This window comes from Dendrobates tinctorius, unplaced genomic scaffold, assembly GCF_039654945.1.
Source record: "Dendrobates tinctorius isolate UK_male_01 unplaced genomic scaffold, ASM3965494v1 ptg000150l, whole genome shotgun sequence".
In the NCBI taxonomy this organism is placed as follows: domain Eukaryota; kingdom Metazoa; phylum Chordata; class Amphibia; order Anura; family Dendrobatidae; genus Dendrobates; species Dendrobates tinctorius.
The window spans coordinates 5,741,870-5,757,500 of record NW_027361817.1 but is presented as its reverse complement, the minus strand read 5'-3'; the positions used below and the strand labels follow the sequence as shown (position 1 = coordinate 5,757,500).

General features: G+C 45.0%; 1 protein-coding gene across 1 annotated transcript in view; it reads right to left on the bottom strand.

The window, feature by feature from the left end:
* The window catches only part of LOC141049861 (uncharacterized), a 7,571-nt gene extending 21 nt beyond the window's left edge, over positions 1-7,550 (bottom strand). The window contains exons 1-6 of the mRNA XM_073546699.1: positions 7,465-7,550; positions 2,962-3,016; positions 2,812-2,889; positions 1,750-1,945; positions 1,425-1,584; positions 1-1,319 (exon numbers count right to left, since the gene is read on the bottom strand). The exon at positions 1-1,319 is cut by the window's left edge and continues 21 nt beyond it. Coding sequence (XP_073402800.1) covers positions 962-1,319; positions 1,425-1,584; positions 1,750-1,945; positions 2,812-2,889; positions 2,962-3,015 — 846 coding nt within the window. The 5' untranslated portion in view covers position 3,016; positions 7,465-7,550 and the 3' untranslated portion in view covers positions 1-961. The remainder of the gene's footprint in view (positions 1,320-1,424; positions 1,585-1,749; positions 1,946-2,811; positions 2,890-2,961; positions 3,017-7,464) is intronic.
* Between the last annotated feature and the right edge of the window lie 8,081 nt (positions 7,551-15,631).

Here is a 15,631-nt window from a genome sequence, read left to right as displayed (position 1 = left end):
ACATTTATTTTACTTATTTTTTAGTTTGTGGAAACTGGGGGGTGTGGAGGGATGAGGAACGGCTTTGGGTGGAGTAAGGGGTTCTAGGGGAAGGAGGAACCAAAGAAGTGGGGGAAGGGAGCCGAGGCAAGGAAAGTTGGGAAGTGGGAGGTGAGGGAGGAGGGAGGGTCAGAGTCCTCCTCTTTGTTTTTTTATGACGGTGGCCCGTCGTCTTGCTGCTGTCCTCGCTAGAGCCTGAGGACTGGCTAGAACACGGGGACCGCCTTGAGCCTCTGGACCGCCTTGAGCCTCTGGACCGCCTTGAGCCTCTGGACTGCCTGGAGGCTGTGGACCGGCTGGAGCTGGGGGACCGCCTGGCGCTTGTGGACCGCCTGCCAGGATCTTGTACCTGCTGTGGCATGCTGGTGGTGGTGGATGTCCTGGCAGGGGCCGTAAATATTGAATGCGGGTCCCCCAGCTGATGCTGCTCCGAGGTGGTGGTGCTGGTGGTGGTGGCGGTCCATGCAGGCGTGGTGGCTGTGGCGGTCCATACCGGGGTGGTCCTCCCGCTGGTGGTGGTGGTGGCGGCGCTACAGGCAGGGGTGGTGACGACGGGCCATCCAGTGGTGGTGGCGGCAGCAGTGGTGGGCCAGGCAGGAGCAGCGCTTGGCATGGTGTTGGCGGGTAAGTGTCCAGCTGCACTCGGACTTGGGGCGGTATATTGGTGTCCGGCGAGGCTTGGAAGTGTGGTGGCTGTGCAGTGATATGCAGCAGAAGTAGGTAATGCTGTAAAACGAGTCAGGGGTGGCACCGGTGGAAATGCCACTGCTGACTGCTGCATAATCCTACTCTGCTGCATAGCCTGCATAAAAGCATTGTTGCAGGCCTGCATGACAGTCAACTGGAGGTCAGGGGTAAGGTGTTCCGCCGTGTCCCGAGCTATTTGGGTATAAAAATGATGCGCTGGTCTGGCAAGGTCGACTTACAGGCGCTCAAGGCGACCCTCGATAGACTTGTAGCGTTGGTCCAAAACGAGGAAACCACTCTCAAGTCTATCGGAGAGTGCCTTGAGGCTACTCTGAAAGACCGAGCTCAATTTAACGAACTCGGGCATGAGAGGCCTGTCCGAGGTCCTCTGCCGCTGCTGGCGGGAAGTGCCCGCAAAACCAGTGGCAGAGACCTGGGACAGGGGAACACCTGAGCGACCAGCTTCCTGGTCTCCAGATGACTGTGGTGCAGACCTGCAAGGTGCTTCCTCGCTGATGGATGGCTGGGAGGGGTCCGGGGCAGCTTGATGAAGGACCGCTTCGGGCCCAGGTTGCAGGGTGCTGCTCCAGGTGCTGTGAAAAGAAAAGAAAGAAATTACTACCATAAATTAACAATCGCCAACTCCTGTGGAATAGAAAAGCACAGAATAAAACACAATACAACTAGAAAATACTTACGTTCGGGAGGCAAGGACCGGTCTTAAAAATGCCAAGGCACGATGGTATCTGTACTTCATGCCGGTCCTTGCCGCAGCACCACTGCGAACCTGCTTCTCCTGACGGATATCCCTGTTGAAGCGGTCCTTCATCGAGCGCCAACGGGTTCTGACTTTGTTCACTGTGGTGGAAAAAAAAAAAAGAAAAAAAGTAAGACTATGCACTGGAGGCTGTGATCATCCAACTGTGTGTGATGATAGAAACTCCATGGAGTTAATAGCATCACACACAGTTGGGTGATCCCGGCCAAGATCACTGCTGCATCACACTGCATTTAAATACTTACGAAAATCCTTGCGGACCCGGGGAGAGGCGTTGTCCCAGCCATCCATCAGCGATGCGGCCACCTCGTTCCAGAGCCGCCGGATCACCACGTTGTCCGAGTGCAGTTGGTGACGGGTGTCCCACAACGGGACTCGCTCCTGGACTAGACGGATGAGCTCGTCGTTGTCCAGGGCGAGGTCCTCCTCCCGCTGTGGAGCCTAGAAAAGAAAGACAAACATAAATCTTTGAAAGATTTTAAAATGAAAAATCTAGAAAACTAGCTGAAGAGCCCGGCGCTGCCCGGGCATAGTAGAACTGTGGTTAGTTATAGAAAATTATAATTATCCTCCATCCCATAGTCCTGTGCCCATATACCCATCATACATATCCTCCATCCCATAGTCCAGTGCCCATATACCCATCCTACATATCCTCCATCCCATAGTCCCGTGCCCATATACCATCATACATATCCTCCATCCAATAGTCCCGTGCCCATATACCATCATACATATCCTCCATCCCATAGTCCCGTGCCCATATACCCATCATACATATCCTCCATCCCATAGTCCCGTGCCCATATACCATCATACATATCCTCCATCCAATAGTCCCGTGCCCATATACCATCATACATATCCTCCATCCCATAGTCCCGTGCCCATATACCCAAACATACAAACAAACATACACACACATACATACACACATACACACACACTTTGAGCTTTAGATATTGATACACAAGCCATGAAAAAATTTTTTGTTTTAAATGAAAATAAATGCAAAAAAGCAACAAACACCGAAAAAAACAACCATGAAAATTTAAAAAAAATACTTTAAAAAATGATTACCAAAAAAAAGAAAATAAACCAGCCTAGAAATTAAGTTTAAAAAAAATCAGTAACCAAAAAAGCAGCAAAAAAAACCAAGGAAAATTACCAAAAAATACTAATAAAAATTTACCAAAACCATAAAAAAAATAAACACCTGAAAGAATTTTCAATACAGTTCCAAAAAAAAAGAAAATAAACCAGCATAGAAATTAAGTAAAGAAAAAAAACAGTCCGTCTGTACTTACATCACGTCTTCCCGACCGCACTTGGCCTTGCTGCTCCTGCCGTTCCTCTGGTGGTGGTGGCGTGGTGGAGGATGAGGTCTGAAAATTAAACAAAAAAAATTAACCACATGTGTTTATTTTTTCCAATCCATACGGAAGCATGGTACTTACTTCTTCTGCCTCTTGCCCTGTCCCGGGGACATATTCCTCACCAGATGAAGACATGCTGCAATAAAAAAAAAAGAGACATAAGTACATAGAAATGTATTGAAATTTCAGCCAGACATTAGGTTTTTCATACTTACATTGGTGCAGCTTGTGCTGTGTGTCCACTCGTTGAGCAATCTGTTAAGTATTGTGGAATCCCAGTGCCCACACCATTTTATCACCTTGGTTTAATTTTTTTTTTTACTGTCTAGACCACATTCCAGTCGTGTTTATCTTAGAAACGCATGCGCATGTTTGAGGTGCTCCTTGATTATGGGCGTGATCTTTTTCTTGTTCTTTGATTCCATGTTCTTTACATGCCCTTAGTGAGCCCTCCTGTCTTTTTGGAATATATTAAGTGGTGCCTTCCATCCCTTTTGTTTATTACTAACGAGGGTAACAAGCGACGCACGTCGCTTAGTTACCCGCAGTGTATCTTAGTTACCAGCGCGCTGATGCAGAGAGCTGGTAACCAAGGTACACATCGGGTTTCTAAGGGGCACGCGGCACTTAGAAACCCGATGAGTACCTTGGTTACCAGCTCCCTGCATCAGCGCGCTGGTAACTAAGGTACACATCGGGTTTCTAGGCGCCGCACGCCCCTTAGAAACCAGATGTGAACCTTGGTTATCAGCTCCTGCTCACTGGTCGCCGGTCTCCCACCTGTCACATGCAGCGATGCATGCTGGCCAGCGGGAGACCAGCGACCCCAAAAATGTCCAGACATTTCATGAACGATCAGCGGTACCCGGCAGGGGGGGCAGTTGCTGATAGCTGTCACACACAGCGATCTCGCTGGTGAGATCACTGTTGCATCACAAAACTTGTGACTCAGCAGCGATCTCGCTAGTGAGATCTCTGTGTGATGGGGGCTTTAGAGCAAGATAGAGCAGGAAGATAAGATTCTGCCTACAGTCCTTCCCGAGAGCATGAGCATATCATTAGCTGCAAACTTCTAACACTGATTACACAAGAACCTCAAGATGGATTTCTTCACCCCAGGTATCATTTTAATCATTATAACAACACCAACCTAACAGTGTCTGTAGGTTACTTATTAAAATCCTGCTGACAGGTTCACTTTAATGATTCAGGAGTGTCTGACTCCAACATGCCTCTTCATTAATTGACCTGAATGGGAATGTGGTTAGACCACAGAAAACAACCATAGATCCATAAGTAGAAAAATACAAAAAACTTTATTCAAAATTACAAAATTACAGCAGGTACAAGACAATGACGGACAGAAGCAGATGCAGCATCATCCCCATTTCCGGTCTGATGATTTTTAAAGCACCCGGTTCCCCGTTATTGTCACATCCCCTGACGAAGGACGAGCATCTGAAACGCTCGTCGGAGCAGATGCACTGGTCCCTATCGCCCCCTTGGTGCCACTCACTTGAGGTAAATATGAGACCATAGGGCACTTTAACCATAGCACTCCCGGGCTCATGCTAGCATCTGAGCCGCATAGGGCAACACATTGGTTGACATTGTAATTAAAAATATGCAGAATAAAAAAGATTTTATGGCCATGGTAGTCACTCACCTTGTTTTGTAGTATAACATACTCATTATATATCTGCATGTATATTTTGACAGTATGAAATTTTGATCTGGCCATGTGTGTTTACTGGGCTATTTATCTGGACATATGTTTGGGGGTTTGGTTCCATGTGTTTTTCCACAGTGTGTCCGCCTCTGCATCCGCTTCTGTCCGTCATTGTCTTGGACCTACAAATTTTGTAATTTTGAATACTTATGGATCTATGGATGTTTTCTGTGGTCTAACCACATTCCCCTTGTATGTTGTGTTGAGATTGAATTTAGGTCCTATTCAGCACTATATAGAGACACCCCAGACTATCCATAATATGGTAGGGTAGTGCCATAATAGGTTGCTGTTATTCTTAAGCATTGTGTGTATTAATTCGACCTGAGCAGATGTTGATGAATCAGGGACCTTAAATTAATAAACAATATTATTGTAGAACAGTAATTTCCTATCAATTGTTTAAACTTGCATGACTCCATCCAGCCTAGAGTTTAAGCTTGTTTGCCAGGCTTTGAAAGAAGAAAGATTGTGTGGTGTTGATGGAAAATTTTCTACATTTTTGCGACTTATCCTCAAATATAACAGTTTAACGCACTGATTTATAGTAATAGATTTAAACTTAGATTGGCTTTAGGCTACAAATCTGTAGTCACTTTATGTGACTGCAGACTTGAAAATCCTCACATAGAGTGCACTGCACACTGTGAGAATTCTCCGGTGCCGATGCTGGGAGCAGGCAGTCATGAGATTTGCGTGATTCTGGACACAGTCTGTCTACACTTAGCCAGCCTCTCTCAATACACTTGCATTGAGCGAAGCCATGCCACCTTCTAGTCTGCACATGACCCCATGCATGTGTAAGAAGGGACCAGGACGGTAGTCATAGCCGAGGACACCGGGGCTCTGGTGTCCAGGCCTCCTCCCACAGGAAAACTATCAGCTTCTTCTGGCATACCTGTTTGGGGTGCTTGTCCATGGACAGGGATTCCACTGCGGTGCGACCCAGCTCCTGTACACTTGGCTTCAGTGCTTAAGGTTGAAATAACAGACACAGATACCGGTTCAGAAGTCAACTCGATGATTTTACTTTGCTCTTCAAAGGTCCCAGACACATCAGTTACATTACAGTCCACAGTCCTCCTGCACTTTCCCTTTTTTACTTTCTGTATTCGCACGCGCATTATGGGGTAGTAGCGCCCTTGGTGGTACTGCAGCATCATTCCTGTAGGACCTCAAGAAATAGGGGATCCCATTCATCCATTTCACCCCAGATTTGCAAGCTTCAGCCCTATTTAAGATCTGCCACATGGTGAATATTCTGCGCCCTGCATGACTTTTGGACCACGTATTCCTTTCCGTTGCTGCTGCTGTCATAAACGGCAATTTTCCCGGGTGATCCGGGCTTATCCAGCACCTGTCTGACTGTACCCATGCTTTTCTTCCTTTGAACAACGTTGCTTAGCTGCTATGGCGTCCTGGGCTTAGAGCCCTTGTGGACTTGTCGGGCTTGCTCGTCTTCTGACTTGTTCTTATAGCCTACACTTAACCCATAACAGCTCCTCCTACAGTTAACCCCTATGTGAACTTCCTATCAGCTATACCTAACAAGGCCCACTAGTATACCACATCTAGTGGCCTGCAACAGAAATATGCTTACCCATAACAGCGCCTCCTACAGTTAACCCCTATGTGAATTTCCTATCAGCTATACCTAACAAGGCCCACTAGTATACCCCATCTAGTGGCCTGCAACAGAACTATGCTTACCCATAACTATGAACTCTATACTAATAGTGCTCTCCACTATTGAACCCGAAGGATGCACTGGCTTACCCTAAACTTCAATATGCAAAGCATACAGTAATACAATACATTCTATACAGCATGGTAACACATATATAATGTGGCAGTACCAATGAGAACAGCAGTAATACACATTAGTGTAGCAATTCCGGAGCATAATTATATCTGTACAACATTTACAATATATTAATATTAGAACTCCTTAAAGGGGAGTTGGCATTAAAGGGATATTCTACTTCAGTACCCTACATATGAAAATCGCATACACATAGAATTACTACAGAATTGTCTCTAAGGCTGGATAACCCCCTTAAATGCCAGATATAGAACCAAGTAAATCCACAGTACATAAATACTGCACCAGAATCAAGCAGTGTAGATAGTATTATAACATTGCCACACACAGAACACCCTAAATATAATAATGCTTCACAGTGTGCTCTCTAAATATTGTGCCACACCGCGCACCCTAAATATAATAGGCCACACATATTAAGCACTATGCCCCGTGAATAAAAAATGAATACACTGTTCTCCTTAAAAAATGCTGACACTGCGCCAAATATTTAAAACCAACACTAAGTTCCCTTAATAAAAAATAATAAAAGATGGCCTACACTGTTCCCTTGTATATTAAAAATATCACCGCCTACTACATTACAAATCAGTTTAACTTTGTATTAAAGATGAACAACATCGTGACTCCCTATTACAATAAAAAATACTCATTTAAAATCAATAATTTCATACCCCTATTAAAATAAATAATACTGTTCCAGCCGCAATACTGTACATGTGTTAAAAAAACAACAAAACATTAATATTGTGCAGATTTGCATATAATCGAATAATAGGAGGGAGAACCTGAATCCGAGAATCGTTTGGTTTTTAGTAACCGATTCTGGAAATCTAGGGAGAATCAGCTGAATCACTTTCACGGTATCCAGGCTGTTTTTTGCCCCCTGTATCTGAATGCCTTGTTCAAGGCAAGCTGACTTGTTGGCACCTGACTTGGGGCACAGGCCCAGTTGTCTTCCTCACCTATGTCTGCAATAAAATGCACCAACATGTCAGCCTCTTTCAATACAGACTTTGCAGGTAATACTTACAGAATGACATATGGTATACAGCACTTCTTAGTCCAGCAACCTATTGCCTGAAGATTTGTGAAAATATCACGAGCACCAGGATACAAGGGGTTTCTAAACAGAACTGAAAAATTCAATGTTTACCTATCAACCATGTGATTGTTAGAGGTTGTAAAATATCAGGTGCTTTATCTAGCTAAGATGGAACATTCTATTCTTAGTTCACCCCCTCCACCTCACTAGTGGTGCTGATGAGCTAACAGTGTAACTTGCTGAAAATGTTTGCATTTGAACCACAAGGGCATTACAGAGAGATGGCAGGTGTGAACCTGAGCTTCATCTACCTATAGTTTGCTTACATTGCATCATACATGTACAGTTTATGCACAGTGACTACAGGGTCCACATCTCCTTGTATCTGTCCCCTACCTGAGGCTACTTTCACACTTGCGTTTTTTTGCTGCACGTTTTTTGCGCAAAAAAACGCATGGAAAAAATGCATACAAACGTATACAAACGCTGCGTTTTTTTCAAGCATTTTTATGCGCACGCAGGAAAAAATGCTGCGTTTTTATGCGTTTGTATGCGTTTTTAGCGCGTTTTTAGTGCGTTTGCATTTTTTTCAACCTTGTCCTGTTAGTAGTACTAACTCTAACCCTAAACGCTAACTAACCCTAACCCTTAACCTAACCCTAACCCTACTAACCCCTAACCCTAACCCTTAACCCTAACCCCTAACCCTTAACCTAACCCTAACCCTACTAACCTCAACCCTAACCCCTAACCCTTAACCTAACCCTACAAACCCTAACCCTAACCCTAAACCCTGACCATACTAACCCTAACTAAACCTAACCCTAAACCCTGACTCTACTAACCCTAACTCACCCTAACCCTTACCATAACCATTGTCTAACCAATGTACAACAAATAAACGCATGCGCAAAAAAATGCATACATGCACATGCCAATGCGCACCCATAGAATTACAATGGGTGTCTTGCTGTAAAAAAAACGCATTGCGTGCGCATGCATTTTTTGGGGGCAAGTCGGACGCACAATAAATGCAACAAGATGCATGTTGTGCGCCCGAGCGCACAATACAAGAAAACACATGCGCGCAAAAACACATACAAATGCATGGGTATGCGCACATAAGCGCATCCCATGCAAAATATAGGGAAAAAAAGCATGCGTTTTTTAGCGCTAAATAACAGCGCAAAAAAAACGCAAGTGTGAAACCAGCCTTATGTGCTCTTGTTGTTTGCTTGCCCCTGTTCGCTCCTTCGAGAGTTTAATATGATATTGGTCGTCTCCGGGAGTATTTGAGATGTTGGCTCTTTACCGTGTTAATGTTATATATGTTTTTGCCCCCCTTTTTCCCAGAGCCATGAACTTTTTTATTTTTTGGTCAAAATGGCCATGTGGGGGCTTATTTTTTGGATGTGTTGTACTTTTCAATCCAAGTGCTGTGAAATTTCAAAATAAAAGTGCACGTCCACAGTTGTTGTTTTTTTTTGTTACCATGTTCACTAAATGCCAAAACTAACCTGCCATTATGATTCTCCAGGTCATTGCAAGTTCATAGACAGCAAATATGTCTAAGTTCTTTTATATTTAAGTGGTGAAAAAAATTTCCAACTTTTAGTAAAGAAAAAATTCACCATTTTCCAAGACCTGTAGCATCTCCATTTTTCGTGATTTTGGTCCTGGGTGAGGCTTATTTCTTGCGCGCCGAGCAGACGTTTTTATTGATCCCATATTAGTGTAGATCCGATCTTTTTATCATCTGATGTTTTGAATTTTTTTCTCGCTACGCCTTTTAGCGATTGGGTTAATTATTTTCTTATGTTGATAAATCAGGTGATTCTGAACGTGGCGATGCCAAATATGTGTTTATTTGATTTTTTTTATTGTTTTATTTTGAATAGGGTGAAAGGGGGGTGATTTGAACTTTTATATATTTTTTTTATATATTGCAAAACTTTTTTTTTCTTTTTTCATGCTTCGATAGTCTCCATGAAAAGAAAAGGGGGAGACAGGGTGCTTCCAATGCGTAGGTCTGCATAGAAAGTAGATGAGTGCACATCAAGTGTTAGGCTCACCTGATAGGGTTGTGAGAGTCACAACACCTTTAATCGCATAAAACAGCTGCAGCAGTCTGCACGAGGTCCAAGGACTTGGTACAAAGAGAAGGCTGGTAGTGCAATAAGAGACTGCGCTGCTGTGGTAGAATTCAAGGTATCTTTATTGCCAACGCGTTTGCTGAGCCAGTCCCAGCTCACTTCATGCCCTGATGAAGTGGGCTGGGACTGGCTCAGGAAACGCGTTGGCAATAAAGGTACCTTGAATTCTACCACAGCAGCGCAGTCTCTTATTGCACTACCAGCCTTCTCTTCGATAGTCTCCATGGGAGACTAGAAGTTGCAGCAGCACTTAGATCGCCTGGGTGTAGCAGAAATGCTCACTTGCTATGAGCACCGACCACCTCTTAGCAATCTAGCAATGACAAAAGTAGAGGTCTGCTGGAGACCTTTGATTGTCATGCCGACCCATCTGTGACTCGCGATCATGTGATAGGGTCACTGATGTGCGGGATTGGCAACACACTTCCAGTAAGCATGAGTTAAATGCCACTGTCAGAGATAGACTGTAGCATTTAACTTGCTAACAGCATTCCAAAAGTCTCACTGCTCTTGTCTGTGCAGTCTGAGTCTCATACTGGTGCCAAAGATAGGGTGCAAAGGAAGTGATGTCACAGCAGGTGTACACAGAATAGGGGGTTAATTGCAAGAGATTGACTGCGGCATTTAACTTGTTAACAGCTGCGGGTGGATTGAGATTCCATCCGCGGCTGTTATGAGCACATATCAGCTGTATAGATCAGCTGTCATGTGCCTGGAAAGGTGCAAGCTTAGCTCCGGAGGCCAAACCAAACAGGGGGAGTCCGACATTGGTGTACTATTGCGCCAAATATCGGAAATGGGTTAACAGTACATGATTATAATATAATAACACAAGGAATAAATGACACCAAAATATCAACCATAAAATAGTGCAAAACAAAGTACCATAAGGGCTCGTTCACAAGTCTGATATTCTTGTATGAGGGCTTTCTGTGGTTTTCATGAATAGCACTCATGCCTATGATATTAATATTCTATGAGGCTGTGCACATGTATATTTTTTTCTCAGATTGAGTGGTCTGCAAAGAATATTGGATACATGTCTGATTTCGATCAAAACATCTGATCAAAATCTCCAAAGCAAGTATATGGGTCAGAAAGGACTATCAGAAAGGTGAAAGAGGAGAAACTTTTGTTCTCTCTCTACATAAGAGAAAAACTGATGAGATTTGGACTACAATCTGAAAAAACTCTGATCAAAGCCTGATCAGAATAATCAGTCCCTTTTTCTCATGCATGAAATAATCTGTCATGTGAATGAGCCCTTGTAATACTGTAAATATATGAAGGTTGCACTAGTCACCTAGAATAATAAACCTACTGCATAGACTATAAATCACAGAACACAATTCATACAATGCTCACGCCATAATAAGCGATCCAAGTCCATCACATTTTGCATACGGTTTCATTAAGGGGTGCTGGGGTCAAACCGTTTGCCAAATTATATAGTAAACGATCACCAATAAGCACCATGTAACATAATTTGCAAATATCAGCCCCCCAACATCGCATCCTGCCACCATCTTTGACATGTCTGAGTCTCAATGCTCTTGTCTGCGCAGTCTGAGTACTGGCGCCAAAGATAGGGTGGGAAGGAAGTGATGTCACAACAGGTATGCACAGAATAGGGGGTTAATTGCAAAGTTGCTGTTTACACAAGCACTTTCCAATCTACCCATTTAACAAGTTGAGACAACACATACTAATAATGTTTTTAATTATCTTATTATAAATACTGTGGCTATTGTAACAATGAAGTTTAATGGCACACATTCTATCCACACTAGTTTGAGACCACCAGGACAAGCATTGGTAAGGGAAAACTGGGCAACTGCCTCTGGACCCAATGTCCTCCTCTTAGTGGCATGTCTTTAATGAAGACAAACCAAGAAGTTGCTACATGTCTGGTGGTATGGTGCATAAGCGAACCTGAACTTGTTCAACAGCATCTAAGAGTCGTTAGCAGTTTCCTTCTACCGTACTTAGCAAAACCAAACAATGTATGTAGCACTTTGGGAGGAGAATTGCTAGAGATAGGACCATCCTGATTGGGGTACAACATGTTGCAGTTGGATGGTGTTTACCCTTATTTTTATCAAAATTGTGTCAACCAAGTGCCTTATTTTGTGTATATGTACTATTACTATTTATTACTAGAGATGAGTGACTTTGCCTTTTTTCGGGTCGAGTCGGGTTTCATGAAACCCGACTTTCGCAAAAGTCGAGTCGAACGCAATCGGCCGATTATCATGAAAAGTCGAAGGCTGACTGAAACACGAAACCCAATGCAAGTCAATGGGGAAGAAAAGCAGTGAGTGGGGGACAGAAAACACACCTACAGTGCCAATTTTAATGCCAAAAACATCAATTCTTATTTCTTAAGCTTGTCAACGTGAAGTTACTTCATAATAATAGTTAGGCATTGAAAACTGAGGGTTATTTGGCTAAAGTTGTGGGGGAGGGTAGGGCTGGCTCCAGAGTGTCAATGGGCTCCTTTAACACATGCCACAATTCATGATCCTCTGATATGGCAGAGAAATAGCGGTATAGTACAATGAAAAATACTTCACTTCTTACATCACATGACTGATATCCATTTTAAATTCTCCAATAGCTCCAAAAACGGACAGTATATTACTCCATAAAGTATTATGGCCACCGCATAGTGCGCCATACAGAGTAATGAGGCCCATATATTTCTCCATACAGAATCATTGGTCAAATATAATGTTTGATACAGTATATCATGAGCTCCACATAATGCTACAGTATATGTTGGTCCCCATGGATGAAGCTCCACTGTCTAATGGGCCCAAATAATGCTCCATATATAAGGGGCCCCATTTCTAACGCTCCAGTGTATAATGGGCCCTGTAAATGCTGCTCCAGTGTCTGATGTCCCACATTTGGAAAGCTCCAGCATATGATGTGCCTCACGGATGATGCTCTAGTGTACGATTGGTCCAAATTTTTCTCCATATATAATCTGCCCCATTTACAATGCTCCAGTACATGATGGCCCCATTTCTAATGCTCCAGTGTATAATGGGCCCTGTAAATGCTGCTCCAGTGTCTGATGTCCACCTTTGGAATGCTCAAGTGTATGGTGGGCCCCATATATCATTCTCCAGAGTATAGTGCTCCCAAAAATTGCTCCCAACCTTTAAAACAATTAAATAAGTCTCCTCGCTAGGGAATTCCTGTACTCTTGGCTCCTTGTCGTCCCCATCTTCCATCTCTCTGAACTTGGACTGTTTAGGCAGAGGGCGTACAGACGTGATGTCACCACGCTCTCTGACCAGAATGTCACTGTCAGGAAATGCGGAAGACGTCATGGCGGTGGAGCAGGGAGAGGTAAGTATTTCAACTTTGCAAGTGCTGTGATCCTGAGCAAGCAGGGGGGGCCCACTTGTTGGCGACGGCACTGGCACAGAGCCCCTCATAGTACGGCGGTGTGTCTGACGGTGGGCCCCTCGTGGGCCCCTCCCCTCCCACCGGCAGAGACACTTTTGCGTACTATGAGGGGCCCTGTGTCAGTGCCGTCACCCATGAGTATGCCCCCTCACCTGCTCAAGGAACCTGTACTTTCATCTGCACCTTCCTCTTTGTCACCGTGTAAGGTGGTATAGTATGCGGGAAGGGGAACCTGAGTTTCATCAGGGTCAGATTCTGGCTGTGTAGAGTGAGAGGGGAATGTAGTGGTCTGGGTCAATGTACCAGCAGATTCACCTAGCAGTGGCTGGGCATCAGTGCACTTGTGGCGCCCCCAGGAGTACTGTCGCAACAGTGGCATTAACTTCCTCCTAGGGAGTGTGACGTCATGTTTGGGAGCAATGAAGGATCTCTCTAGCAGTTAAACCAACACATAATACATTTCCCACTCCAGGCCAGCAGGGAGAGCTCTGAACCTGACTGCTGAGCAGTTGCTCTCTGTGGTCGGGAGGAGGGAAGTTAGGGCAGTCTGTGAAGGGAAGGGGAAGTGCGTGGACGTGAGAAGGGGAGCTGGAGGATGAGCAGAGTTAAGGCTCACTCCTAGCTGGAGCGCATGGTCTGGATTCCGGTCTCCGAGTTTGTAGGGACACTGACGGTCCTGCAGCAGAAACGGTAGGAAGTAGCAGCTGTAAATGCTCTGTTCCCAACTAAGGCTTGGAGGCCCCAGCAGCGACGTGTGTGAGCCAGAAGGAAAAGGCTTCGGCTGCCTGCCATACGAGAAAGTTCCAAAAGAGAGTCAACAGGGGGAACTTCAGTGAACTCAGTACTGCGAGTACCTCAGATAAGCGCTAGAACGGAGGCCACACTACCTATCTGCAGAGAGAGAATTCCTAATTTGCTTCCTGGCTGACTAACTCCTTCTCCATCTGTACTCTGGGTCCTGGACGGCACTTACCAAGCACAGGTAAAGGAACTGCATGACTGTGTCTGTCATCTTTCTCCTGCACCTGGCGCACGGCTCTGCTACATCCTGCACTGCACACCATCTGCCAACTCTTTCATCTGCCCTGCGACTACGGCCCTACCTGTGCAGGGCTTCTACATCTTAGCTGCACCACAACATCTGTCCCAGAGAAGCGACACTGCAGCGGTGGTCAATCTGATCAGAAACCACAGGTGGCTTCACATATCTTTCACCTATAAACATTATTCACCCCTTTGCATGGACGCCCAGGGCCATGGACCAGGTCACCACCACCGTGACACATCTCTCTGAGACACCGGCCCGGTACCGATTAACCCCACTGCCCTGGCTGGTGACCCACACTCCATGTCAGATTCATCTTGGACTGGGGAATTCACGATTTGACTTGATAACCCAGGCATGGTATGTGAAAAGAGCTCCATGGAGTAATCTGTAGTGTGGCCTGCCGCATCCTTCACTTTTGGTAGGGGTGAAGGACACAAGGAAATGTGTTGTTCCTGACCAGTAGCCTCCACTGACAACTCAGTGCTTTAATTTTTTGAAACTTCAGAAGAGGAGGCGATAGAGTTGGAGGCTGTGTCAGAAATGTAAGCCAAATCTTGCTCCTGAAGCTCCGGCTTTAAAAGCAGTTTACCTACTCCCAGAAAAGGGAGCCTTCGAGGCCTTGTGGAGGCAGACGATAACGCAAGCTCAACACCTCCTGCCTTAGGTGCTATTGTGCTTTTGCCACTACCAGCAGATGCACCACCACCACCATCAGTACCAGCTGGCAACCCCCGCCAACTTCCACCATACTTCCTCATTTTTGGTAAAATGTACCCAAAATACCACCAGTTATATGGTACTGTAAAATAAGGTACAAGGTCTACATTGTATTGGGGAGAATTTGAATCTCCCTAGAGATTTTAGGATTCAGTACTATTATCTCAGGCCCACTACAGATTTCACCTCAATTTAACAGGCTGAAATAGGCTGGTGTATGACAAGGTACAAGGTGTATATAGTATTGGGGAGAATTTGAATCTCCCTAGAGATTTTAGGAGGCTGACAATGATGCTCTCAGTCCAAGTATGTCAGCAGGCAACCTAATAAGCAGGACTGCTGCACACAAAAGTACGGAAAAATGAACGCTTGGTAACTGTGCAGAAAAGAGGAAGAAAAGTATTTTTGCTTTTAATAAAGCAGTTTGCACAGCAGTGTGCAAACAGCAATGCAGCTATCATGGAGCCTTATAAGTGAAAATCGCTACCAGCAGAAGCTATTTTTTTTCTTCTTCCCTGCCTAATGCTCTCCCTTATTCAGAGTCAGCAGCAGCAACCTCTCCTTATGCTAAGATCGGCAGAAGTAGGATGGCGGTCGGCGTGCACGCCCTTTTATAGCCCCTGTGACGCCACACAAAGCAAGCCAATCACTTGCATGCCCTTCTCAAACATGGTGGTGACCACTGTCCATGTCATCGCGTTGCCCACAGTGTGAGTCCTCCATCATTGGCTGAAAAAGGGTGCTGGAAGCATCATTTGAAACGCGACTTTGGCACTCTGGTCGCCGACCTCGTGGCCTACTTCATGCTCTGGTCAGGTTT